The sequence below is a fragment of the Macaca fascicularis genome, chromosome 4, assembly GCF_037993035.2.
Source record: "Macaca fascicularis isolate 582-1 chromosome 4, T2T-MFA8v1.1".
In the NCBI taxonomy this organism is placed as follows: Eukaryota; Metazoa; Chordata; class Mammalia; order Primates; family Cercopithecidae; genus Macaca; species Macaca fascicularis.
Window position 1 is genome coordinate 136,193,607 of NC_088378.1, and position 26,652 is coordinate 136,220,258.

Consider the following 26,652-nt stretch of genomic DNA (forward strand, 5'->3'; position numbering starts at 1 on the left):
CGGCGGCCGCGCAGCGTCGAGACGCCCCCCGCGGGGGCCCGGGGAGCCAGGACGAAAGGGAGGGTCCCGGAGGTCGGGGAAGAGGGAGAAAGGGAGAAGAAATTCGAGAAACGAGCCACGCGGGGAGAACCAGACAAACCGGGTCCCGGCAGGGCGGGCGCAGCCGCCAGGGCGGAGCCGGGTCTGGGGCCCCGGGAGTGGGGGGCAGGCCCGCGAGCTGGAGGGGACGCTCCGCCTCGGCGACTCGGGACTAGGGTGGACAGGCCGGGAGCCCCGGGGCCCGTGCGCTACGGCTCTGCCGGGCTCCTAGTGACGCGGCACCCAAGGCCCCCGGCACCGACGGGAGCCCTGCCCCCGAGGCAGGGGCTCCGCCCCCGGCCCCGCCCCAGGCCGGAGCCCCAAATTGCGGCGGGTACCCGGGAGCGGGGCGAGGCCCGGCGCGCAGGGGGAGGAAGGCAGCTGCGCACGGGCGGGCGAGGAGTGGGGCTCCCAGGCGCGCGCCGGCCGGGGTGGCCCGGTCGCGAGGCCTCAGGGTGGGCGGCCCGAGCGCGGCTGGACGGCTCCGCCCCTCCCGGCCAGCACCGCCCCCTGCGCGCCCCGCCCCCTCCTTCCCGCAGCCCCCACCCCCGCCCCGGCTCCTCAACACAAACTTTCCGTCCCGCTCGCTCCCTCCTCCGCGCTCGGCGCCTCCCGCTCCAACCCGGCTCATTCCGCACATTCCGGCCAGCCCCCTCCCCACGACCCCCCTTCCCCGGCCCCCCTCGCGGCTCCCTCGGGCCCGGCGGAGCGGCCCGGCCGGAGCGCCCCCGCGAGCTCGGACCAGGTAAGCCGGGCGGACGCCGGGAGGAGGCCCCGCTCGGGAGAGGTGGTTTGGTTGGTCGGCTGGGCTGGCAGGGGGGGCGACACCCGAGGGGGACTGGGTCCCCGAGCTATTGTCCAGCTGGAGCTGGAGCCCCGGATTGGGGTGCCGGGAAGTTTAGAGGGAAGGGAGAAAATCTCTCCGGGAAGCCCCGCCCCCCGCTCTCCCCACCACCCCCCCCGCGACGGGAACGAGTTGGTCTGGGAAGGTGGGGAAGCCGGGGAGACCGTGTCCCCCGTGCCGTCGCCTGTCCCGCCGTCCGCGCTTGGGGGTCGGGGCGGGGATCCGGGGGCCGCACAGTGTGGAGGGCCTGCCTGCCACCCGGGATCTCATATCCGGGGCGCCCAGTCCCGGGCCCCACCGCCCTTTGGACTCCCGGCCCGCGCGCTCCCAGAGCCCGCCCGGCCTCAGCTCCACGCAGGCCTCGGGCCCGGCCTCCCCGCGCCCAGGCCGGTTTCTGCGCGCAGTGCCGCGGCTGCGCTGACTTGTGGAGGGTGTCTAGAGCAAAGCCGCGCGCCCCGGCCGTGTGTCCCCTGAGAGGCAGGGAGGGGCTCACGTTCCCTTCAGTTCTGCCGCCTGCGTCGGGGTGTCGATTCAGAGTTCCAGCCCTGAACGCTGTGAGCTTGGCTCCGAGGGGGTCTGGATTTGGGGCCTTTTCTTCCCCACATTTTCTCAGGGCTCTTGTTTAGACTTGAGAAGGTTTGAGGGTGACTGGTCCCCCGCTTCCTACCCCGGTCCCCTCCATTGTCTGTCATGCCCTTTATTCCTGCCAGGGGAGGGAGGGCTGCGGGCGCCGGTCTGGATTTGTTTTCCAGCCCAGCTGGGCCCTGGGGCAGTGTCATTGGGACCCCGCTCTGTCAACTTTACTGGTGAGGGGCCCTGATCCAGGGCTGAGAGATTCTTTCAGTGCAGGGGGGAAGGAGGCCTTGGGGCGGTCTTCTCAAGGGCTGTCTTCTGTGTCTTCCCTCTTTCCAGGTAGGGGCAGAACCAGGTCAGGCCTAGACTTGTTGTCCGGAAGAACAGGGCATAGGGGTAGGGGCTGGACACAGCTCAGAGGGGCTGGTGCCCATGGTGGCTCTGTGTATCCAGTCTTTTGTGGCCTGGTTCTCTGTACACATGTTCCACAGCAGTGCTGGGGTCACCTGGGGCAAGGAGGGAAGGCTCTCCCAAAAGTTGGAGATTTGGGGGAATTATGTCCCCTCCCTTCTAGACTCCTGTAGCCCCACTCCCCCCAAGAGCCCTCTCCTAGGGCACTACCTAAAGGATGTGGTTTTGTGGTCTTTTGGGTCCCTACTCTCCCAGTGGGCAGGGAGTACACAGATCTTCCAGGACAAGGCTGTCCAGTAAGGGTGACTTCAGGGGCCCTGGATGCCCCCTCCTCAGGGAGAGGGTAGGAGCCAGTATGAGTCCCAAGTTCTTGGGCCTTTCCCCACTCCCCTAGGGAGGGAACCGTCATTAATGCTAATGAGCGCATCTGGGCTGGGGAATGGCTATTAGAATGGTCAGTGCTTGCCAGGACAGAGCGGCGCATTGAGTATACAGGAGCATCACATGGGTCCTGAGCTCTGCTCCCATCCTCACCCTAAGGTTTGTAGACCCTGGCACTTTCTACCAACTGAAGGAATATCAAAACCACATCTCAACAGAGGTGGTCAAGAAATAGGGATCTGGTCCCCTCTGGACCTTTAACCAATTGTGCCATCTTGGCCAGCCCCTTTGGGCCTCAGTTTCCCTGCTTGGAATGAATGACTTCTCAGGTCCCTTTTCTCTGAGCTCCTCCCAGAGTCTGTCTCCCAGTTTGCCTCCCTTCTCCCATGATGAAACCTGAACCTGGTGGGGTCTGGAGAGGTGGGTGGGTGATCCAGTGGCCCAAGGAAGAAGGCAAGGACAAACCAAGGAGTGACTGAGGAGTAGCTCAGCCAGGTGAACAGGGCTGAAAAGGTGGCAGGAAGCAGGTGTCAAGGAACAGGGAGGCTTAGTGGATTGGGGGATCTTGCCTCTGAGGTGGTCGAGCGTTCTGGTAGGGCTGGATGGCACAAAAGGTCTTCAGAGGCCATTTGGGTGGCCCTACCCTCTGCCCCACTCCCAAACACCTCTGGGGGCCCCAGGGCTCAGTGTGGAAATCGCTGGTCCTGCCCTCCTCCCCCTCCCCACTCAGGATGGGGAGAGGAGCCCAGGGGTCTAAATGCTGCAGCTTTCTGTGAAGGAGCTAGGAGGTCGCAGCCTCTTCTTCCCACATGGGGGCTGCAGAAGCTGTGGGATTCCGGGGGTGACCCTGAGGACCTGCCTCTGGATAGAGCTGGGGAGGTCAGCAGATCACACTCAGTACTGTCCCAGTGGCCTTGCCCTGTCTTCCCTCCCCTCCCCTCCCGGTGTTGTGCCCTAGGTTGTCTGCAGAAGGGGCAGCTTCCCTCCAGGGAGAACTCTGCCGTGCCGGAGGGAAGGCTCTGCCTGTCTTCCCCAACCCACAGGAGGTGGAGGTTAGGGCCAGAGAGGTTCATCCCCCTGTACATCCTAAAGCCTCTGCCCTTGGGGTTTCCTAGAGTGCCGATTGTTTCCTGTGCTCCCTGCCAGGCCTGAAAGGGCAGGAAGTGTTAGAGGGAAATGAGACTGCAACTGTGTGTGGCGCTGGATGTGTGTGAGGGAAGCCGTGAGTGGGACATTTCTGTGTGGGTGAGACTTGCCTTCTGTGGGGCTGGATATGTGTGGAAGAGAACCCTGGTCAGAGCGGCTTGTGCAGGGCTAGGTGTATGCGGGAGAGAAGCTGTGGCTTTGTGACATTCGTGTATGTGACAGATATACACATCCATAAGAGAAACTGGTGACTCTTCATGTGTCTGGGCGTGCCGCCACCTGTGTACCTGAGAACCTGCATGGGGGATGTTCTGTGTGTGCCAGGGCATTCTTTGTGTGTCCTGGATGTGCCGCTGAAGGAAGCCGGCTGCCTAACCATCTGTGTGCCTGGAGATTACACTGGGTGTGACTCTGATGCTCAAGTGACCTGCGTGTGAGGGACACCATGCTTGCATGAGGCTGTGTGTATGCGAGCGCGCGGGCGCGTGTGCGTGAGAAGCCGGATGAGTGGTGATCTGTGTGATATGTTATGCTGTGGTGTGACCACTTGTGACCTGTATGTTGTGACGCAGCATGTGAGATGGCTTCAGGTTTGTCTGTGTGTGACTTACGTGTGACACTACATGCGAGTAAAACAATACAACCAACTCCGTGTCAGTATGATGTGTGTACCAGCAAGGTGGGCCCCATCCGACATGTGCCAAGCATGAATATGGTATGTGGTGTGTGGGTGACACTGAGCACCAGAAAGCGACGCCGTGTGTGAGAGAAACTGTGGGGCGTGACTGATCCTGGCACTGTGGGTGGGTGGTCACTATCTGAACGTGTTTGGGACTCTCGGGTAGTGTGGGTGACACCCCCAGGGCTGTGCCAGGCAGGGCGTGTAGGAGGCTCTGTGGGGTGCGTTTGGGGCCTGTGGTCCCTGACATGTGTGGCATCTATGTGGAAGACCATGAGAAAGACACTGATAAAAAACAGAAAGGAGGAATGTAATTAATGCCACTCAATTGTACACTTAGAATGGCAAAAATGGTAAACTCGATGTTATGTATATTTTATCACAATAAAGATTGTTTAAAAACCCAGCAGGAGAGAGATGCGGGTAACAGTGGATGTGCAGGACAGTGGCTGTGACGCAACTGTCTGTGCGAGCGAGAGGAAGGGCGCAGAGGACACCATGACTCTCATGGGGGCACTGACTGAGTGGCTGGTGGGAGCCCAGTGGGCGACCCGGAGTACCAGGAGTCTGGCGTGGTAACTGAGAACTGAGAAACCGTGACCCCCCACAGCCTGTCTCCCACTGGATACCTGAGATTCCCGCCCTGGGACCAGGACAAGATGAGGAGACAAGTCAGTCCCAGGGAGGGGGTGAAGAGAGGTCTGGGAACCGGCCCTTCTCTCTGCAGGGGACTTGAGGGCTGAGTCTCCACCCTCCTACCCCCTATACTGCTTCAGGGAGAGGGGGCGTGACGACGGATGAGCTTTGCAGAAGGAGGCCTGGGGAGACTATCCCAACCCCCTCTGCTCCCTGAGAAAGCCCCTTTCCCAAGTAGTGTGGGGAGGAGGGGCAGAGACAGTCTCCATTCCCAAATTGGAAGCACATTAATAAGCGGGGGGGAGAGTGGAGGGGCCCCCACCTCCCTCCTAGTGGGCTCTGCAAATTGCTTCCTCCTGTAAAAATTGAGACCCTGTTCCAGGGAGGAGGGAATCCCTCCCTAGCCTGGCAGGGTGTGGCTGCTTGGCAGGGTCCCTCCGGGGTCCTTGGGCTGGAGTTGGGGGAGGCGGATACATCCCTACTTGCTCTGCTGCCCCAGAGCATGGCTACTTCTAGGGTGGGAGCTTCTGGCAGCTGGAGAACAGCTGGCCCGCTGTCGGGCGGATAGGGGAGGAGGGAGGAAAAGGCAGAGGGGGTGGGAGACTCCCTTAGCCCTCCTCAGCTGCCCTCCCCATCCTCGACCCCCTGGCTGGTCAGCCCAGCTCAGGTTTGAGGGCAGAGATTTGGGAGGAAACTGCTGATTTCACTGATCTTCCCACATTTTGAGTGATGTTCTCACTCCAAGTGAGAAGGCTTTGGGGGCTGGGGTCCCTGCAGGGGTGGACTGCTGGCTGCTAGACCCAGGAAGGTCACAGCTCAGCTCATCCTCCCAGCAGGGCTGGTGCAGGGGGAGGGGTAAGACAGGAGGTGCCCACCCACCCAGACTGGTTTTTTCTGTGCCTCCTACTGAGGCAGTGGCTCCGGGGCCCCTAAAGGGAGCTACAGGGCTGGGTGGTCTGGAAGCTGCAGGGCCTGTGGGGGTGGGGGGCCAGGGCCTCTGCAGCGGCCCCAGCTCTGGCCTGATCCCTGGAGCTGTCCAGCCAGTTCTTCCGGCAGGTCTTGCCCCAGGGTGGGGGTGGGCAGCAAGGTGCCCCTTATCTTCCCCAGGGCCCCAAAGCCTGCTCACCCAGCCTCCTAGCCCCCATCCCTGCCTCCACCCAGAGGCCTTCTGAGCCTGGAAGGCTGAGGGCCCTGGGAGAGGGGAAGCGGGTGTGGCTGGTCAGGATGAGGGTGAAGGCAGACTGAGTCCCCTGGGGGTCTGCAGCCTGCTGGCGGGTTTGCAGGACAGGTACAACAGGACTCCTCTGCAGGGGCAGATGGGAGGGGTTCTAAGAGGAGGTGGAGGGTGGGAGCCCCTGAGACGGGAGTGGGGGTGTCCTGGACTGTGGCTGGCCCCCAGCCCCCGGCAGTGGCCTCCCTTGTCACTCCCTCCCTCTGTTCGGCCTTGGCCTCCGGGTCTCTGTCCTTGTCCCTGTCTTTCTCTTTCTCCCTGTCCCCTCCTGGCCTGCCCCTCCCTCGATGCCTGTCATATCTGAGTTTCTGGTCTACCCCTCTCTGCTCTGTGTCTCTCTGGGTCTTTGTTGGTTGCCTTGTCTGTGCCCCCTCTTTCTTCTCCCGTCTCCTGCTCTCCTTCACCCCTTCTCCCTCCACCCCCCACCGGCCCTGTCAGTCTGTGGGTCTGACGGTCCAGCACTCCCCTGCCCTGCCTCCATCTCTCTCCTGGGGCCTCTCCCTTCACTCTTCGGGGCTCTGGGCTGTCCCCTGTTGGGCTGGGCTTTCTGTCTCTCACTCACTGGAACTCTCCTGTCTCCGGTCTGTTTTCTCTCTGGGTTTACCTCAGCTTCTCTTTGCCCCAGACTCTCCCCCAGCCTGTCTCCCCTGCTCCTCCTGTCTGTCTCAGGCCCCACCCTGGCCTTGGTCTCCCTCCCCTTGACCCTCAGTTGGGTATCCTCTCTCTCCTACCCCTCTTCATGGCACAGCGAGGCAGAGCTTCTAGACACCTGACACCTGGGCATCGTCAGCCAGCAGCCCAGGGTCTGCCCCATCGCCCTTCTCTAATGTCCCACCCATCCACCAAGCCAGAGTCCCACATTTGCCCCAGCCCAGCCCGCACCTGTCCAAGGAGCCATAGCCTCCTCTCTCAGCCCGGCCTGGGTCCCAGCGGTTAGGGGGTCTAGGGAGAAGAAGGCGGGCACATGCTGGTCTCTAGGAGAACAGAGCAGCCAGTGCTCACGCCTTCTGCAGACTCCCTTCCACTGAGACCCCGGTCCAGCCCCCAGCCCAGGGCAGCTGCCTGCCCGCGACTGCCCACGTGTGTGCCTCAGCTTGGGGGTACACATTCTCGCGTGGTTGTCCACCCGAGCACTCGCACAGCCCCTCTGCACAGTGTGCTCCTGTGCATGGATGTGTGTGGGGAGTGCCACTTGCCCCTGTGTTGGTGCCTCTGCCCCTAGGAGCGTTCCTAGAAAGTGAGTCTCGCATGCATCTAGGAGCCAGCGGAAGGGAGGGACGGTGGTCCTATTCTCTCCTTGACGCGTCCTTTGGGCCGTCCCCCCTCCCCTCCCCCTCACCAGCTGCCAGCGGTCCCAGCCAGGGGCCGCCTGCCCCGCCCCCCCAGTCTGTCCCAGCTCCCAAGCCTGCTGCTGTGTTCGCCATATTTGGCCACAGTGCTCCCGCGGGGGGCGGGGCGGGGCTGACATCACCCTCAGAAGGGGGGCCACAGCCTGCTTGAGGGGAGGCGGGCAGGGACTTGGGGGAGGCAGGAAAGTTGCTTTAAAAGTCTGGGGCTGCCTGGGCCGCTGCTGCTCCAGGGAGGCCTCGGGAAGGGGTTAAGAGGGGTCTTAGCTCATTGTAGCCCCTCTTCTCCCTCCCCTCTGACAGCTCTGTGGCAGTGTCAGACTGATACCTGTGGACAGGGCCTGCATCCCAGCTATATCAACAGGAGAGTCGCTAGGTGTGCCCACCCAGCTAGTGTACCCCTGTCCCCTCACTTTTGTTTTTCTTTTTGTTTTTTTAAATTTAAATTTAATTTTTAAAAATAGAGACAAGGTTTTCACTATGTTGCCCAGGCTGGTCTTGAACTCCTGGCCTCAAGTGATCTTCCCAGAGTTCTGGGATTATAGTCATGAGCCACCACCCCCCACATTTCCTTATTTATTTATTTATTTATATTTATTTATTTTGTTTACCCCTCACATTTCTATTCCAATAATTCCCCTCTGATTGAGGAGTGGGGGCTGGGGCTCTCGATCCAGTTTCCTGGGGTGAGGGATAGGCTGGGAATAAGGGCATCTGGCCCCTCTGACAGGTCAGGGGCACAGCTCCTTCTGGCTGCCCACTGGCCGTGGCAGAGAGATTCCTGGTGGCTCTGGAGGCATCACAGAAAGGGCTGTACAGCAGTGCAGGGGTCCTTGAAGTTGCTCCAGCTGCTTGGACTGAGGGGGACCTCCTGGGCAGACTTAGGGCCGTTGCTATGGCAGGTGAACCTCCTTTCTCTCTCCAGGTGGTGGGGTCTCTCAGCACCCTCCCTATAACCTTCCTGGTTATAAAACTGAAGCCAGCTTACCTGGGTTCAGAACCCAGCCCTAGTACTTACTTGTTGTGTGCCCTAAGGCAAGTTGCTTAACTTCTCTGTTTCTTGGATTCGTCATCTATAAACTAGGAATAATAATAGTATCTGCCCCATAGGGTTATTGTGAAGATTAAATGAGTCAATGTATGTGAAATCCCAGAACAGTGCCTGGCATATGACAGGTACTGTTATTAGTAGTAATATTAAGTCTAAACTCAATAGTTTAGAATAATTACAATAACTAGTTGAATAGCTGAATAACTAACTGAATAATAGTTTAGAATAACCGAGGGCCAGGCGCGGTGGCTCACACCTGTAATCCCAGCACTTTGGGAGGCCGAGGCTGGTGGATCATGAGGTCAGGAGTTTGAGAGCAGCCTGGCCAACATGGTGAAACCCTGTCTTTACTGAAAATACAAAAAATTGGCTGGGCTCAGTGGCTCACACCTGTAATCCCAGCACTTTGGGAGGCCGAGGCGGGCAGATCACGAGGTCAGGAGATCGAGACCGTTCTGGCTAACACAGTGAAACCCTGTCTCTACTAAAAATACAAAAAGTTAGCCAGGCGTGGTGGCAGGCGCCTGTAAGTCCCAGCTACTGGGGTGGCTGAGGCAGGAGAATGGTGTGAACCCAGGAGGTGGAGCTTGCAGTGAGCTGAGATTGCGCCACTGTACTCCAGCCTGGGAGACAGCGAGACTCCATCTTGGGGAAAAAAAAAAAAAATTAGCCGGGCATGGTGGCACGCGCCTGTAATCCCAGCTACAGGTACGTGGCACCATGCTGAGCGGGGAGGCTGCATGGGAGGCTGAGGCAGGAGAATCGCTTGAACCCAGGAGATGGAGGTTGCGGTGAGCAGAGATCGCGCCATTGCACTCCAGCCTGGGTGACAGAGCAAGACTCCATCTAAAACATAAAAAATAAAACATTTTAAAAATAAAAAAAGAATAACCTAATAACTAGCTGACATTCAGGCCCCCCAGGCCCTCCCCACCTCGTTCTACTAGTGACCCCCTCAAGCCTCCCTAAGCAAACAGGTGGCTCTGCAGAGAGAGTCCACCCCCACTCAAGCAGCAGGACCTGGAATTCATCTTCCTCTCCCTGGCTTCTGATGGGGTCCCCCACCTCTCCACCCCTCCCTTTTCCCTGCTGCCCAGAGCTAAGTCCCAGGATCCAGCCATCATGGGCTCTTAGGTTTCCAGGACCCTGAATACATTGGACATGTGGGTTCTGGGGCTGAAGGGGATTTGGGGTGAGTCTTGGGGTTGTGAGTGATGGGGGCCTAGTGGGGTGTGGTCCTAACTAATAACTCAGCCTGGTAGGTTCAGGGCGCTCACAGTTTACAGAGCCCTGGCCCACATGGAGGATGGGCCAGGGCCGGGGCGGGCGTGTGGGTGGTTTACGGGTGTGAGTGGTTTACAGGCTGCTGTGGGGCCTGGAGGTGCGGGAACAGGAAGTGGGATAGAGGAGCGGGTGAGATTGAGCCAGGCTGTTGGCCAAGCACCTTCTCAGCTGCTCCCTCTCCAGTTCCCTTTTTGTAATTCCTGGGGCAGTTCCTGCCCCACGTTAGGCCCATTGGCAGAGTTCTGGTTGGTTATCGATTTGGGGAAGGTAAAACGATTCCCTTCCTGGGTCAGGGACCCTCTTTGTCCCCTGAGGGGTCCTTAGCTGGGTTGCATTGATGCTGGGGCAAGAGTGAGGGGTAGAGTTCCCTGACTGGGGATCTGGACACTGGGGAGGAGGAGCTGACAGGGAGAGCTGAGGAAGCACAGCCCTGCCCCTCTGCTCCTCCTCTCTGTGCTCCTTAGCATGCCTTTGGCAGCTGCATGACCTTGTGAGCCTCAATTTTCCTCTCTGGATAATGGGCGTTATTCCCTACCCTTCCTGCTTTAGTGTTTTTTGTTTTTGTTTTTTGAGACAGGGTCTGTTCTGTCACCCAGGCTGGAGTGCAGTGGTGCCATCTCCACTCACTGCAAGCTCTGCCTCTGGAGTTCAAGTGATCTTCATGCCTCAGTCTCCTGAGTAGCTGGGATTGCAGGAGTGTGCTGCCATGCCCTGCTAATTTTTTTTTTTTTTTTTAAAGATGGAATCTTGCTCTGTTGCCTAGGCTGAAGTACAGTGACGTGATCTCAGCTCACTGCAGCCTCTGCCTCCTGGGTTCAAGCGATTCTCCTGCCTCAGCCTCCTGAGTAGCTGAGATTACAGGCACGTGCCACCACACCCAGCTAAGTTTTGTATTTTTAGTAGAGATGGAGTTTCACCATGTTGGTCAGTCTGGTCTCGAACACCTGACCTCATGATCCAACCTCCTTGGCCTCCCAAAGTGATGGGATTACAGGCATGTGCCACCGTGTCCAGCCCTGATATATTTTTAGTAGAGACGGGGTTTCACCATGTTGGTCAGGTTGTTCTCGAGCTCCTGACCTTAAAGGATCCACCCGCCTTGGCCTCCCAAAGTGCTGTGATTACAGGCATGAGACACCGTGCCGGCCTAGTTTTGTGAGGTTTGAATGAATATGAAAATGCCTTTTCCCTACAAAAGTGCTGTGTTGGTGTGAGGCATTGTTGTTGTTACTGATTACGTATTTCTTGAGTGTCATGAGCCGGGCATGTGGCTAGTACTTTGTCATGAGCTCATTTAAGTTTTAACCCTCACAACCTTAAGGAGACCCTTTTCTCATTTTACAGGACTGAGGCCTAGAGAGGTGAAGTAGCGCGTGCATCCCAGGTCACACAGCTCTGAACAAGCTGTGGTTGGTTGTTACCTCCATTCCACCCGGAGCACCTGTTCCTAGGGTGGGCTTGGGGCTGGGGGCGGAGCTCCAGACCCAGCGGTTGGGCATAGGAGATTGCTGTGGTCGAGGAGGATCCTGGCCCCAGCTCCTCTCTATCTGTCCCCCAGGCTCGGCCGCCCAGCGGGCTCAGGCCCAGAGCCCAGAGCAACCAGCACAATAGCGTCCAACAGCTGGAACGCCAGCAGCAGCCCCGGGGAGGCCCGGGAGGATGGGCCCGAGGGCCTGGACAAGGGGCTGGACAACGATGCGGAGGGCGTGTGGAGCCCGGACATCGAGCAGAGCTTCCAGGAGGCCCTGGCCATCTACCCGCCCTGCGGCCGGCGCAAGATCATCCTGTCCGACGAGGGCAAGATGTACGGTGCGTGCAGCGGGGGCGCGGGCGGGACTGCGGCCCTTCCCCCTGCTCTCTGCCCTCTCACCCAACCGGTTTGGTGACGTCGGAGGCTGCCAGCCGCTGGCTGGGCGAGTCTGGGCTCGCAAGCCTGTGTGTCTGGATCCTCCTCCGCGCTCCTCCTCATAAACAAGCCGGGCTCGCCCCCAATCCAAGGCGCAGCCCACACCTTGGCACCCCCGCCTGCTCCTCCTCTCTTCCCCGCTACCGGCCTGGAGGTTTCGAGGTGACTCAGTGGGCCCAAGAAAGTGGGTCAGCCCAGTCTGTGCCAGTCGAGACCCGGAAGGGGGTCCCTTCCCGGAGGAAGATGTGGAAAGGAGGCCCGGTGACAGTCGCAACGCAGTTCCCTCCAGTGCGGGCTGTGGGAGGTCGCACCGGGACAAAGGCCTGCGTTGGGGCCGTGAGGACGCGTGCCCTTCTCAGTCCCCTTCTCCACTCCTTGTGTTTGCTGGCCCTTCTCTATGTCATCTTGCCCACTTCCAGAAGGGAGTGTCCCCTCTTGTCCAGCCCTGAGAGGGCTCTCCCAGAGCTGCATTTTTTTTTTTTTTTTTTTTTGGAGACAGAGTCTCGCTCTGTTGCCCAGGCTGGAGTGCAGTGGCCGGATCTCAGCTCACTGCAAGCTCCGCCTCCCGGGTTCACACCATTCTCCGGCCTCAGCCTCCCGAGTAGCTGGGACTACAGGCGCCCGCCACCTCGCCCGGATAGTTTTTTGTATTTTTTAGTAGAGACAGGGTTTCACGGTGTTCGCCAGGATGGTCTCGATCCCCTGACCTCGTGATCCACCCGTCTCGGCCTCCCAAAGTGCTGGGATTACAGGCTTGAGCCACCGCGCCCGGCCCCAGAGCTGCATTTTTGGGATAACTCGACCCTTCTGGGCCTGGTTCCTGGCCAGCTCCCCTATTCCTCCTAGCAGCCCATGGCTGAGCGAGGCAGGCCCAGCCCTTCCCAGGGCGCGCCTGTGGGAAGGGATCAGGGCTGCTCCGTGTCCCTTGGCCACGCCCCCTTGGCCACGCCCACCCCAGCCCCAGAGCCCCACCTTGGGGGCAGGCAGATGGTCCAGGGTGCCTTCCACAGGGTGGGTGCTGCCTGCCTCCACTGCTGCCTCCCAGGCTGGGGGAGCCCCACAGGGTATTTTTAGACAGGGTGGAGAGAGTGGGGTGGAGAGGGGCTGGCGGGAAGGGAGGAGCAATGGGGCTGGTTCAGTCATTGGAATGGAATTTGGAGAATTTGGCCGTTCTGGGGAGGCCATGGGGCTGGGGGGCAGATAGCCTGGATTTGGGGGTAGAGGTATACACCTTGACCATGCTGATGTGGGCTTAGCTGTGTGGCCCAGGCATCCCCCTTTCAGGCCCAAGTCCCTGGACACTGGCAGCTTCTGGGCCCTCAGAGGGTCTGTAGTACAGAACAGACCCTGCACCCCAAGGCTCACAAGGCTGTCACAGGGTGGAGAGACACTGGGGACTGGTGACATGGGCGTAAAAGGCACAAGGACTTGGCGACATGCTCAGTGACACATCTTGACAAGGCCGCCAGTGTAGGAGGCACATTGGAGGCGCTCAGTGCTGCCTTCCTGTCCTTCCTGGTCTTTCACCACAGAAGGGAAGGGACTTGTCCAGGGTAAAGACAGAGTAAGGGCAGGACATCCACCTGGGGCAGGCTCATTCACACGCCTCCACAAATCCATGCACTAAGAGCGTTGGAGCTGGTGACACAGGCAGGAAGCACTGCTGGGGGCTGGGAGGATGGGCGTGCCTGGCCAGGACTGGCCCTACCCTGCTACTGTCCTGCTGACCTGTACCACAGCCACCCAGTCTGTCTGCAGGGAAGCCTGTCAGGGTGCCTCGGCCCTCCTTCCTCCTACCTTACAGCTCCTAATGCACCCCTCCCCTGAAGAGCAGCCCCTCTAGGTCCTGGAGGCGGTAGGATGCAGCTGAGACTCCCCAGCCACTTTTGCACGCCCTGCACGTGCAGCTTGGAGTGAAGAGAGTGGTGAACAGAAGAGCAGTGTTTTGGGGAGGGACCTGGAGTGGCTTCCCAGTGGGGTGGGGGTCTCCAGCCTCTGGCTCCACCCTTTGCCCACTCCTCATTTTCTCTCTCACCCCAATCTAGGCCGAAATGAGTTGATTGCACGCTATATTAAACTGAGGACGGGGAAGACTCGGACGAGAAAACAGGTAGAGAGATGGTTTATGCTGGGTCCACCACCCACACACTCTGTCTCAGCTGCCCCGGTCAACCCCTTGCCCCTACCCTGCCCACCTCCTCGAGGCTGCCCCCGACCTGGCCTGCCACCCTCCTTGCCTCATCACACTCCCCTTACGCCCTTGATTTTACCCCCTCCCACTCCCAAGCAGCTCCATTCACCCTTCCCTCTTCTCTTGGAGAGATGGCCCCACTGTCCTTTCTGACCACCCACTACCCTGCCCAGGGCCTTTGGTTCAGGGACCACAGATAAGCCCACGGGGCTGCTGTGGCTGCTACATGGTCTCTGCCCTGAGTCACCAGCCAGGGAGCCAGACGGTCAGATGGACGGGTACAGAGCAGGGTGGCGGGGCTGAGAGGAGGTGGGTGCAGGGCACTCTGGGACAAGCAGCCAACCCAGACAAAGCTAGGGGAGTGGGGAGAGAGAGCTGGGAAGGCTCCCTGGAGGAGGTGACACTAGGGATGTATTTTTAAGAAGGAATGGGAGTTAGCCAGGCAGAGAAAAGGGAGAGGACCCTTCCTTCCAGGCTGAGGAAGTTGGATATACAACTAATCATCATGGTAAACCCATACAGAGCTTCCTTTAAGTTAATTTGTTTAATCATCTCAGCAACCTTCTTAGATAGGTACAGTAATTATCTCTTTTTTATGATGAGGAAACTGATGCATAGGGAAGTTAAGTAGTTTCCTCAAGCCCCCGAGGCAGGAAAGAGCCATGCCTGTGGGCAGCATGATGTGGCAGAGGGAGGGTGGGGACTGCTGGGGTAGGGGACACTCAGCAGGAGACATGGAGGACAGGTTCCCCAAGGGGCAGCGGTGGGCCACAGGAGGGTATGGAGCAGGGAGTGGCAGGTGGCAGCTGTTGAGGAAGGCCCTCAAGCAGCCGGGACAATGGATTAGAGAGGGCTGGGTGGAGACAGGGAGGCTGGCTATTGGGGGCATAAGCAAAGGCCTAGATCAACAGTGCCAGGTCCTGGGACAAGGGTAGTGATGGTGGGAACGGAGAAAAATGATGATGTAAGAGACAATTAGTGGCTTGTGGTCCAGGGAAGGTGGCAGTGTGGTGACAGAAATCTGAAGGGGAGTGGATGGGAGTGATGGCCCCACCGCCTGGGAGAGAGGCCAGGCTGGAGGCAGGACCTGGAGGAATGGAGGCCAGTGCTTCCCTCACGCTCCCAGCCTCCTGTCCTGGTGGGATTTGGACCCACAGATCCCCATGGTGCATATGACAAGTCTGGCCTGTTCCACCTCCTTCTCAAAGGAAGGTTCTGAGCTTCCCCACCCAGTGTAGGGGCAGCAAAGATCCCCCATGCATTCAAGCATTTATGAACCACCCTCCCTGAGTCTAGCTCATGCAGCACCAAATGTATTCACTTAGCTAATGATTGACCTACTGCTATGTTCTAGGCACCAGGGATACCACATGGAGGCGCGCACACAGGCCCTGTTCCCTGGAGCCCTTGGGTTCAAATACTAGTTCTATCTGGGAGTGGGCAGTAGTTGGCCTCCCACCCTTGTGTCCTCAGCCTTTGAGTTAGTTAACATGTGAAGACGCTTAGAACAGCATAAGCACTGCAGAAGAATTTGCTGCTGCTATTATTATTATTCCAGTCATTATTATAAACAGAAAGCTGTTCTGAGCTCAGAAGCGAACTCTCAGCAGGTCCTCCTCTACCCAGAAGAGGTATTCATAGGAACCTGTTAGTCAGAGTGGGAAGGGGCCAAGGGTCATTAAACTAGGTCACTGGTTTGTTTTTTTTTTTTAAGTTTTTTAAATTACTGTAGAGATGGGGGTCTCGCTATGTTGGCCATGTTATTCTTGAACTCTTGGCCTCAAGCAGTCCTCCCGCCTCAGCCTCCCAAAGTGCTAGGATTACAGGCACGAGCCATTGCATCCAGCCACGCTGGGTCACTGTGAACTGAGGCCAGGGTGGACTGCAGAGGTGGGCACATCCCAGCCCCTGAATTCAGGGTCCACCATCACACCTGCTCCTGCCCAGCATCCTGAGAGGGCTGCCCAGAAAAGAGCTTTTACAAACCAGCTATTGACAAGCTCGGAATTTTAGAAACCACTGCCTTCATCGTAAGGGCATAAGGTACAAGGATGAAACTCCCCCTATCTTTACTCTTTCTTAGAACTCTGGGCTTTTAGATCCCAGTGAAAGGGGACCCATCCTCTGGTTGTGAGAACAAGGCCTGTCTTTATGTGTTAAAAAGAGTAACCACTGACAAGGTTTTTTTTTGGTCCTTTTAAAATTTACTTTTGACCTGTAATCCCAGGACTTTGGGAGGCCGAGGTGGGTGGATCACTTAGGTTAGGAGTTTGAGACCAGCCTGGCCAACATGGTGAAACCCCATCTCTACTAAAAAATACAAAAATTAGGCCGGGCGCGGTGGCTCACGCCTGTAATCCCAGCACTTTGGGAGGCCGAGACGGGCGGATCACAAGGTCAGGAGATCGAGACCATCCTGGCGAACCCGGTGAAACCCCATCTCTACTAAAAAATACAAAAAACTAGCCGGGTGATGTGGCGGGCGCCTGGAGTCCCAGCCACTCGGGAGGCTGAGGCAGGAGAATGGCGTAAACCCGGGAGGCGGAGCTTGCAGTGAGCTGAGATCCGGCCACTGCACTCCAGCCTGGGTGACAGAGCGAGACCCTGTCTCAAAAAAAAAAAAAAATACAAAAATTAGCCAGGCGTGGTGGTGCGCACCTGTAATCCCAGCTACTCGGGAGGCTAAGGCAGGAGAATCACTTGAACCCAGGAAGCAGAGACTGCAGTGAGCCGAGATCACGCCATTGTACTCCAGCCTGGGTGACAGAGCGAGACTCCATCTCAAAAAAAAAAAAAAAATTACTTTTGGCAAAGAAATGCAGTTTTAGGTTTTTACACATACATACATGCAGCAATTTGTAGCAAGCACAGTGCCTCCATATGGACAAAAGAGCTAAATATTAAGTTAGAATGAAGCTCCGTGTGACTTTCAGCTGTTACAGAGTCAACCATGTGGAGGTAGTCTTCTGAGCTAAGGGTCCAAGCGAGTCCTGGTAGCGTAGCTTGGTGGTGAGTGGAGTCAGAGTGGGCTCTGGAGTCAGACCGCCTGGGTTTGAATCCTGGCTGTGGCAGTCAGCTGTATGACGGCTTAACCTTTCCAGGCTTTAGTTTTGTCATCCGTAAGTCAGGGATATTAGTACCTATGTTTTTGTGTTGCTGTAAAGATCAAGGGGTTGGTATGTGTAAATGCAGAGGACGACAGTATCTGTGCTCAGTAAATGTCAGTTACTGTCACAACATGAAGTGGTCAGTAATTTTGCTGGACAAGAGTCTGATTCCTGGGCTCAGTGAGGCAGTGTGAGGAGCACCCACCCAGGTCCTAACCAGGTGGCATCACGTACATACTCACTGTCAGGCTGTGATTAAAGAGAAAAAGGAGCTTTCTTTGTAAGAATAAAAACAACTTGCCAAGAAGGCCACTTGCCAATGCTGGAAGCATGAAGCGGCATCAAGGATCTGTGTGTTTCCTGGGGAAAACAGTGACATTTGGGTTCTCTGTGCCTCTGGGTCAGATCTTTGACAAGGTCAAGGGTCTGTTGTGTCAGCTGGGCACACAGCACGGCGCACACATCCAGACTGTGATTAGCTCAAGTTGCCAGTGGAGGCTTCAAGGAGGAGATTGCTAGAGAAGAAGTGCAATTAAGAACACCTACTGAGTACATATATACACACTAGCGTATATTAGCCCAAGCAAAGAGAAGGTGTATTAGGGGAAAAAGTTATGGGAGCAACGCAGGAGGGCCAGGCCTGGTTTCATAGGCTGGGGCTGTGGTTGGGGTTGACAGGAGGACTCAGGCAGTGGTACCAGGGAAATCCCTGGTAGAGGATGTGGCCTTGGTGTATAAGCTAATGACCAACAGGAGCACCATGGCCATTGCTAGCACCTGTGGTGCCAATTGGAAAAAGGTGGTCTCCTCTGAGGACACCAGTGAGAAAAAGTCACCCTTTTTTGGGGGAGGACAGGGTTAGGCACAGCATTGTACAGTGACACATAGCTTGGGCAGCAGAACTTGGGCTGGATTTCAACCCTCACTGGTGCCCTTTGGGCCAGTGAACAACCTGTGCAACTGTACATGGTGGCCCTGGAGGCTACTGTGGCTCTTGATCATGATAAGCCAAGAAGAGAACAGATTTGGCAGTGTCAAGAGGTGTCTGAACCGGGCACAATGGCACATGCCTATAGTCATAGCTATTCGGGAGGCTATGGTGGGAGGACCGCTTGAGCCCAGGAGTTTGAGATCAGCCCAGGCAACATAAACCCTGTCTCAAAAAGAAAAAAGTTCCCCCCATTTACATGTAGTCCCCTAGAGATGAGGGGACTGGGATGCTCCTTGCCCGTGGCCACCCCATGGCTGTGCCTCCTCACTATCTGTGTTTTCCTCTCTGGCGGGGCGCGGGGCGGCCCCTAGGTGTCCAGCCACATACAGGTTCTAGCTCGGAAGAAGGTGCGGGAGTACCAGGTTGGCATCAAGGTATGTTGGGTGCCTGGCGGGGGCCTTCAGCCCTCCTGGGCCCCTCACCCACGGCGCTATCTCTGCATAGCTCAGGCCTTTCCTTGGCCAGCTCTCCAGCCCCACTGTGCCTTTTTTCTGGCTGAAGTTCTGTTCCTGCCTCTCCTTCTGCTCTTTCTGTTCTTTCTCTCTTTTTTTCTTTCTTTCTCTCTCTACAGGTCTCTAGCCACTTGCAGGTTCTAGCCAGGCGGAAATCTCGGGAGATTCAGTCCAAGCTGAAGGTATGGGGCCCCTGCCACCCAGCCTGGCCTGCCCAGCACCCTCCTGGGTGCAGGCCTGTCGCTGCTCTGTGGCTCCAGCCTGGGGCAGGCAAGGGGCTGAGAAGCTGTGAGGGGGTCCAGAAAGAAACACAAGTGGCAGCAGGAAGCCCAAGGGCCCTGTCATTGAGGGAGAGGGAGACCATCTGGGGGCCACTAAGGCCCACCCCTCCTCTTCTCTGTTTTTCTTTTTCTCCTTCCTCCTGACTGCTGCTTACTAACCGCATGGGGACTTCTGTGGGCAGGGAGGAGGCCCCGGGGGTACTGGCCGGCAGGGCTATCGAGGTGGGCATGGCAGTTCCTTGCAGATCTGGCTGTCCTGCAACTGTGGATCTCAGAGTCTGGGGTTCATGACTGAGGCCCTTCTCAGGGCCTCATGCTGGCCGTGTGCTCTTCTCCCTGTCCACAGCAGTGCAGCGGAGGGGGCCTCTTACCTCCAGGCCCCCGTGCCCAGAGCCTAGTTCTAGAACATATGGACAGACCCAGAGGGTGCCAGCTTGTTTTCCCTCACTCTGCCCTTTCCAGGGCTTGACCCAGCTGGCGGGCACTCCCTCTGGGGGGACAGGGAGGGTCTACTGAGCTTCCTTGGGCTCCTCGGAAGCTAAAACTCATGGGCACTGGGTGGAGGTTGGCGCAAAGACGTCCCTCGCCCCACAGCCCTGGTGCTGCACAAGTCCTCTAATCCGTCTTCCCTCTCTCCCTCGCAGGCCATGAACCTGGTAAGTAGCACGGCCCTCTCCAGTGGGAGCGGGGAAAGGGTCTTAACACCTAATACAGGATTTTCAAATGACAGATTATGAAACCAGCTTAATAGGTGTGCAAGCCTCATTTTTAGAAAACGAAATGGCCGGGCGTGGTGGCTTATGCCTGTAATCCCAGCACTTTGGGAGGCCGAGGTGAGCAGATCACAAAGTCAGGAGATCAAGACCAATCTGACCAACATGGTGAAACCCCGTCTCTACTAAAAATACAAAAATTAGCCGGGCATGGTAACGAGTGCCTCTAATCCCAGCTACTCTGGAGGCTGAAACAAGAGAATTGCTTGAACCTGGGAGGTGGAGGTTGCAGTGGGCCGAGGTTGCGCCACTGCACTCCAGCCTGGGTGACAAAGCAAGACTCCATTTCAAAAAAAACAAAAAAATGAAATACAGTGGTTCTCAAAAAACCTTAGAGTGCATCAGAATTACCTGGAGGCTTATTACAACAAATTTCTGGGCCTCACCTCAGAGTTTCTGATTCAGTAGGTCTGGGCAGGGGCCTGAAAATGTACATTTCTGCTTGGGCATAGTGGCTCATGCCCGTAATCCCAGCACTTTGGGAGGCCAAGGTGGGACAATCCATCGAGCCCAGGAATTTGGACCAGCCTGGGCAATGTAGCAAGACCGCATCTCTACAAATAAAAATTTTAAAAAATAGGCCGGGCGCGGTGGCTCAAGCCTGTAATCCCAGCACTTTGGGAGGCCGAGACGGGCGGATCACGAGGTCAGGAGATCGAGACCATCCTGGCTAACACCGTGAAACCCCGTCTCTACTAAAAATACAAAAAACTAGCCGGGCGAGGTGGCGGGCGCCTGTAGTCCCAGCTACTCCGGAGGCTGAGGCAGGAGAATGGCGTAAACCCGGGAGGCGGAGCTTGCAGTGAGCTGAGATCCAGCCACTGCACTCCAGCCCGGGCTACAGAGCAAGACTCCGTCTCAAAAAAAAAAAAAAAAAAAAAAAAAAAAAAAAAAAAAAAAAAAAAATTTAAAAAAATAAAAATGTCAGCCAGGCACAGTGGCTCATGCCTGTAATCCCAACACTTTTGGAGGCAGAGGCAGGCGGATGACCTACGGTCAGGAGTTCGAGACCAGCCTGACCAACATAGAGAAACCCCCGTCTCTACTAAAAATACAAAATTAGCCAGATGTGGTGGTGCATGCCTGTAATCCCAGCTACTCGGGAGGCTGAGGCAGGAGAATCGCTTGAACCTGGGAGGCGGAGGTTGCGGTGAGCTGGGATCGTGCCATTGCACTCTAGCCTGGGCAACAAGAGTGAAATTCCGTCTCAAAAAACATAAATAAATAAAAAATTAAAATGTACATTTCTAACACGCTTCCAGGTGATGCTGGTGTGTTAGTCCAGTGACCATACTTTGAGAACCACTGATGAAACAGAATAGAAAATAGGAGAGTAGCCGGTCACAGTCGCTCACGCCTGTAATCCCAGCACGTTGGGAGGCCGAGGCAGGTGGATTACAAGGTTAGGAGATCGAGACCATCCTGGCTAACACAGTGAAACCCTGTCTCTACTAAAAATACAAAAAAAATTAGCCAGGCATGGTGGTGGGCGCCTATAGTCCCAGCTACTTGGGAGGCTGAGGCAGGAGAATGGCATGAACCCGGGAGGTAGAGCTTGCAGTGAACCGAGATCACGCCACTGCACTCCAGCCTGGGCGACAGAGCCGAGACTCCGTCTCAAAAAAAAAAAAAAAGAAATAAAATAGGAGAGTACATGACATAAAGAGGAAATATCTTGATATATATTGGCCTTTGGAATAAAAATAATTTTTTTTTTTTTTTTTTTTTTGGAGACGGAGTCTCGCTCTGTCGCCCAGGCTGGAGTGCAGTGGCCGGATCTCAGCTCACTGCAAGCTCCGCCTCCCGGGTTCACACCATTCTCCTGCCTCAGCCTCCCGAGTAGCTGGGACTACAGGCGCCCGCCACCTCGCCCGGCTAGTTTTTTGTATTTTTTAGTAGAGACAGGGTTTCACGGTGTTCGCCAGGATGGTCTCGATCTCCTGACCTCATGATCCACCCGTCTCGGCCTCCCAAAGTGCTGGGATTACAGGCTTGAGCCACCGCGCCCGGCCTAAAAATAATTTCTTACCGTGGTTGTGGTCAGCGGTGATGGGCACTTGGGGACCTGAGGCCAGGAAGGTACAGAGACTCTCCCAAGATCACACAGCAGAGCTGGGGCTGGAATCCAGGCCTGGATCTTGGGGAACACCTGCCATCCTAGTGCTTTGGATTCTGCCCGGGTTATGGGAGGGGCCCTAAAGCAAATCTGGGCCTCATCCAGCCTGGCCCTGGCTTCATGCAGCCCCTTCTCCCCAGGACCAGGTCTCCAAGGACAAAGCCCTTCAGAGCATGGCGTCCATGTCCTCTGCCCAGATCGTCTCTGCCAGCGTCCTGCAGAACAAGTTCAGCCCACCCTCCCCTCTGCCCCAGGCCGTCTTCTCCACTTCCTCGCGGGTACATGGGTCCCAGGAGGTGGGCTGGTGTGGGGGTGTGCCATAAAGGATGAGCTTTAGTGGGGTTCATGGATGCTGAGGGGCCCCTGGGCCTTGTCTCATCCCTGCAGTTCTGGAGCAGCCCCCCTCTCCTGGGACAGCAGCCTGGACCCTCTCAGGAGTGAGTACTGTGGCTCATCGTCCTATGCCCTCTTCCTCCTGGCAGCCGCACAGGGCTTCCCTCCCATTTGGGCTCCGGCAACAGCTGAGCAAAGTATTAATTCAAAAATAGAGGGATGACAGGGATGCAGGCTGGGTGGTGGCTCACACCTGTAATCAGTCCTAGCACTTTGGGAGGCCGAGGTGGGAGGCCTGGGCAACATGGCAAGACCTGCTCTCTCAAAAAAAAAAACCAAAAAAGAAAAAAATTAGCTGGGTGAGGTGCGTGCCTGTAGTCCTAGCTACTTGGGAGGCCGAGGCAGGCTAGGATTGCTTGAGCTCAGGAGTTCCAGAGTTCCAGGCTGTAGTGAGCCTTGATTGCACCATTGCAACTCCAGCCTGAGCAACAGGGGGAGACCCTGTCTCTGAAAAAAAAAAAAAGCTGGAGAGCGGCAACAGGAGAGTGGATGCTCTGGCTGTTCACCTGTGCGTTCTCTCATCAGCATGCGTCCACTTGTCATCTGTCCCTTTGTTTACTTTTCACTCAGTTTCTGAGGCAGTCTCTCAGTTAACCAGTCAGGTGGTCAAGTGTGCTGGTTCTTCAACTCTAAAACAACTTTCATCAAAAGACCCTCAGCTTAAGGAGCTTAAGGAGCAGCTTTTCATGGTGGGGCGTGGGGAGGGTTGAAATCCTACATTAAATGCGCAGATCAGCTGGGAGACGCAGCAGGATTTCACAAAAGCTAAAACGTGAAGAAAACCAAAAGCTTGCGAGTTAGCTTTTCAGCATGCGTTTCTGGACTCAGCAGAAGGGCTGGGTGGCTTGCTCCTGGGGTCTTGGAAGAGGGGCTGGGCCAGGTGGAAGGTGGGGAAGAGGGAGCCCTCTCACCAGACTGTGCTTTTGTCTGCAGCATCAAGCCCTTTGCACAGCCAGCCTACCCCATCCAGCCGCCCCTGCCGCCGACGCTCAGCAGTAAGTTCCCCACACGAGGTGCTCTCCCTTGGCACTTGCACCTCCGCTCAGGAGAGCTGGGGTCCAACTGCATGTGTTTGCTTTGGGAGGGAGGGGGTTGTGACATCTATAGGAGACTGAGACAGGCCAGGAATAGCCCCTTTACCTTGTACAATGTTGTTCCAGATCTCTGGCACAAAACCATAGCCAAGCTGGGCGTGGTGGCTCACGCCTGTAATCCTAGCACTTTGCGAGGCTGAGGCAGGTGGATCACCTGAGGCCAGGAGTTCAAGACCAGCCTGACCAACATGGTGAAACCCTGTCTCTACTAAATACAAAAATTAGCTGGGTGTGGTGGCGCATGGCTGTAGTCCCAGCTACTTGGGAGGCTGAGGCAGGAGAATCACTTGAACCCAGGGAGTGGAGGTTGCAGTGAGCCAAGATTGTGCCATTGCACTCCAGCCTGGGCAACAAGAGTGAAACTCCATCTCAGAAAAACAAAAAACCATAGCCGGTACACAGCTACAAGCACACACCACCAAAACCTACATTTATACACATCTCTATGGGTAGGAAACTCCCAATAAGGAAATGCACCGAAATCTTAACAAGCCTTTCTCTCTCTAGATGATGGGATTCTGGGTAATTGTTCTTTCCCTTTTTTACTTCTCTGTGTTTCCTGTTTAAACACACATTAATAGTCACACAAGGAAATGTTTTTGATGTATACTACCAGGGCCACCATATATGGTTGTGCAGGTTGTACACTGTACAAGGACACCTAGTAGGGGAGTCAAAATCCAACCCATGTTCCTTGCCAAAAGGGGCACCTTTGCAGGCTGGGGGCAGCTTTGTCAGTAAGCACCTACATGCGTCCATGCAGATGAGAATCTGTCTCACCCTCCCAGGTTATGAGCCCCTGGCCCCGCTCCCCTCAGCTGCTGCCTCTGTGCCTGTGTGGCAGGACCGTACCATTGCCTCGTCCCGGCTGCGGCTCCTTGAGTATTCAGCCTTCATGGAGGTGCAGCGAGACCCTGACACGGTAATGTGTTTGGGGGTGAGAGTGAGCCTTTGCACAATTGTGGAGAGGCCAGCCAGGTGATCCAGAACTGCAACTCAGGATGCTGGGATTGGGGGTCTGGCCTGTTCAGGAAGCTCCAGGCAGTTCTGTACCTGTGCAGTGCTCCCTTCCCCGCCTCCGGGCCTGCAAGCCTGAGTACTCTCCTGACCCTGTCTGGGCCCTCCCCACAGTACAGCAAACACCTGTTTGTGCACATCGGCCAGACGAACCCCGCCTTCTCAGACCCACCCTTGGAGGCAGTAGACGTGCGCCAGATCTATGACAAATTCCCCGAGAAAAAGGGGGGACTGAAGGAGCTCTATGAGAAGGGGCCCCCTAATGCCTTCTTCCTTGTCAAGTTCTGGGTGAGTCCCCCTGGCCCTCTCTGCTCCAAGCCCCCTTCCCTACCACAGAGGTGCAACATCCAGGCCCACTGCATTGACCTCTGACCCTGCTCCATCTCCTCGTGGCTTGTGAGCAGAGTGCCAGAGATGGATCTTTGGGCAGGACTCTGATGTGGTGTGGCGGGAATACTTCTGGTCTCTGCCAGCACCTAACACCCCCGACCCCTATGCCCAGGCCGACCTCAACAGCACCATCCAGGAGGGCCCGGGAGCCTTCTATGGGGTCAGCTCTCAGTACAGCTCTGCTGATAGTATGACCATCAGCGTCTCCACCAAGGTGTGCTCCTTTGGCAAACAGGTGGTAGAGAAGGTGGAGGTGAGTGTGGGCTCTGGGTGGCTTGGTGGGGCTGGGAGCAGGCAGGCTGAGTGATGCCTTCTCCATGTTCTCTGCAGACTGAGTACGCCAGGCTGGAGAACGGGCGCTTTGTGTACCGTATCCACCGCTCGCCCATGTGCGAGTACATGATCAACTTCATTCACAAGCTGAAGCACCTGCCTGAGAAGTACATGATGAACAGCGTGCTGGAGAACTTCACCATCCTGCAGGTATGGGGGCAGCAGGGTTGTGGGGAGTCCCACAGGCCAGGGCCTCCAAGTTAGGTAGCCAGACACATCGCTGGGATGAGAGGCACAGATCCAGAAAGGAGAATGGTCTGCTCAGCCCCCTGCCCCATGGCCCTGTTCTCCCTGACCTCCTGAATCTCTTACCTGCTCGCCCCCCAGGTGGTCACGAGCCGGGACTCCCAGGAGACCCTGCTTGTCATTGCTTTTGTCTTCGAAGTCTCCACCAGCGAGCACGGGGCCCAGCACCACGTCTACAAGCTCGTCAAAGACTAGGGTGCTCTCTGCGCCTCCATAAGGATGCAGGGTGAGCATCTCCTCTCCACACCTGCCTGGCACCCCTGGGGGGGTCCAGGATTGAGGATTCATCTACCTGCCAGGCCTCAGGCCCAGGACCAGGAGGCCTCCCCACCTACCCCAGCACATACACTCCCTGCCACTGTTCTGCGCTTTAATTGTGGGAGAAGAGAGGAGAGGAGGGCTCAGCGGTGGGGCAGCCTGTCTGGGGCGCTGGCCCACCATCACCCCGCTCTGCCAAACCTCGCGTGACCTCAGAGAGGTGGGGATAGGGGACACCTTCAGCCTCCGGCATGTGTGGCCACTGCCCCCTCACCCCCCGTTGGGGAAGCGTGATGGGCAGGTGAGGGCAGGATGGAGACCAAGGGAGTCAGTGAGTGGAGGCCCTGGGAAAGGAGAGTGTCCGGTTAGGGTTGGGCTGAGGACAGAGGGGACCATACATCTTTGCCCCTCTGTGTCCCAGGCCTGGTGCCCAGACTCCTTGCATGGCTTATGCAGTCCTCAGACTCTGCACAGCGAGTGTGGGTCTCTGGGTTTCAGATCAAGTGCCCAGGCTCCAGGAAGTTGAGGGACCCACAGGAGAGGTGGGCAGAGCTGGAGTTCTCATCCAGGGCTGCTTGTCCCCAGAGCCCAGGTTTACACTACCTCCCTGGGGCGGGGGCTGGCCGCAGGGTAGGGGAGAGGCTCTGCAGTGTGAGGGGTGGAGCCTCATTGAGGGCAGCTGGGTTAGGGGAGCACCTGTTTCAGACTGGGCATGAAGAGGGGAGCACAGTAGCTACTAGACCCCATTGGCACCCCACAAGCCAGCCAGGGGCCCCAGGAAAATGGGGCACCCCCCAGCACCCTCCAGATTGAGGGCAAGGTAGAGGAAGGAGTCCCAGCCTCTGGGCAGACCAGAGGCCCAGAGAGAGGGGCTAGCAGAAGGCTTTTGGGTTTTCTCTTGCCTGAGGCTTGGATCTGACAAACGCTTTGTGGGCACTGCTCCCTTAGATTCTTCCCCACCTCAGTCTACCTGCCTAGAGTAGCAGCGCCCAGACCCAGTTCTGGGACTGAAGGTTAGTTAACCCTTCACCTGCTGCCCCTTCTCAACACCCAGGCCCCCAGAGCCAGCCGGGCCTGTCCAGCAGCCACCTGTGGGTATTTATGAGTTTCATATGAAGTACTGTGCCCCTTCCCTTCCTCATCCCGACCCTGCCCGAGCTTCCTGAAGGTCCTCACTGTTTGCATATCGCTCAGGCCACCTCCAAACCCCACCTAGGTTTTATAATGTATATTATATATTTTTTTTGTGTATTTTTAAAATCCAGCTGTGATGGGTTGTATCATAAATGCAGCTTGGGGTTGGGGCAGGGGCCATCAAGGCCCAGCTCCTGCTCAAAAAAAAAAAAAAAAAAAATTAAAAGTTATTTGTTTGTGGGTCACTCAAGTAACCAGTTAATGTGCCAGACCCTGGGATTGCAACAGCTTCAGTTGAGGGCTCCTCCCA

The 26,652-nt window shown here is 56.8% G+C and overlaps 1 protein-coding gene across 8 annotated transcripts; it reads left to right on the forward strand.

Annotated features, from left to right (window-relative positions):
• The first annotated feature begins 641 nt into the window (after nt 1-641).
• On the forward strand, nt 642-26,587 carry TEAD3 (TEA domain transcription factor 3). 8 transcript variants are annotated; one of them, XM_005553217.5, is made up of 14 exons: nt 642-823; nt 11,219-11,469; nt 13,612-13,676; nt 18,167-18,229; nt 18,427-18,489; nt 19,233-19,244; nt 21,618-21,755; nt 21,865-21,914; nt 22,804-22,865; nt 23,753-23,886; nt 24,096-24,269; nt 24,484-24,624; nt 24,702-24,854; nt 25,032-26,587. In XM_005553217.5, exons 2-14 carry the CDS (start codon nt 11,463-11,465, stop codon nt 25,143-25,145), a joined length of 1,176 nt encoding a protein of 391 aa, XP_005553274.1. In that variant the 5' UTR covers nt 642-823; nt 11,219-11,462; the 3' UTR covers nt 25,146-26,587. The 8 variants fall into 8 exon arrangements, with proteins under 8 accessions (XP_005553274.1, XP_015304997.1, XP_015305000.1 ...); XM_015449511.4 differs by lacking the exon at nt 18,427-18,489; XM_015449514.4 differs by lacking the exon at nt 18,167-18,229.
• Nucleotides 26,588-26,652: the final 65 nt, after the last annotated feature.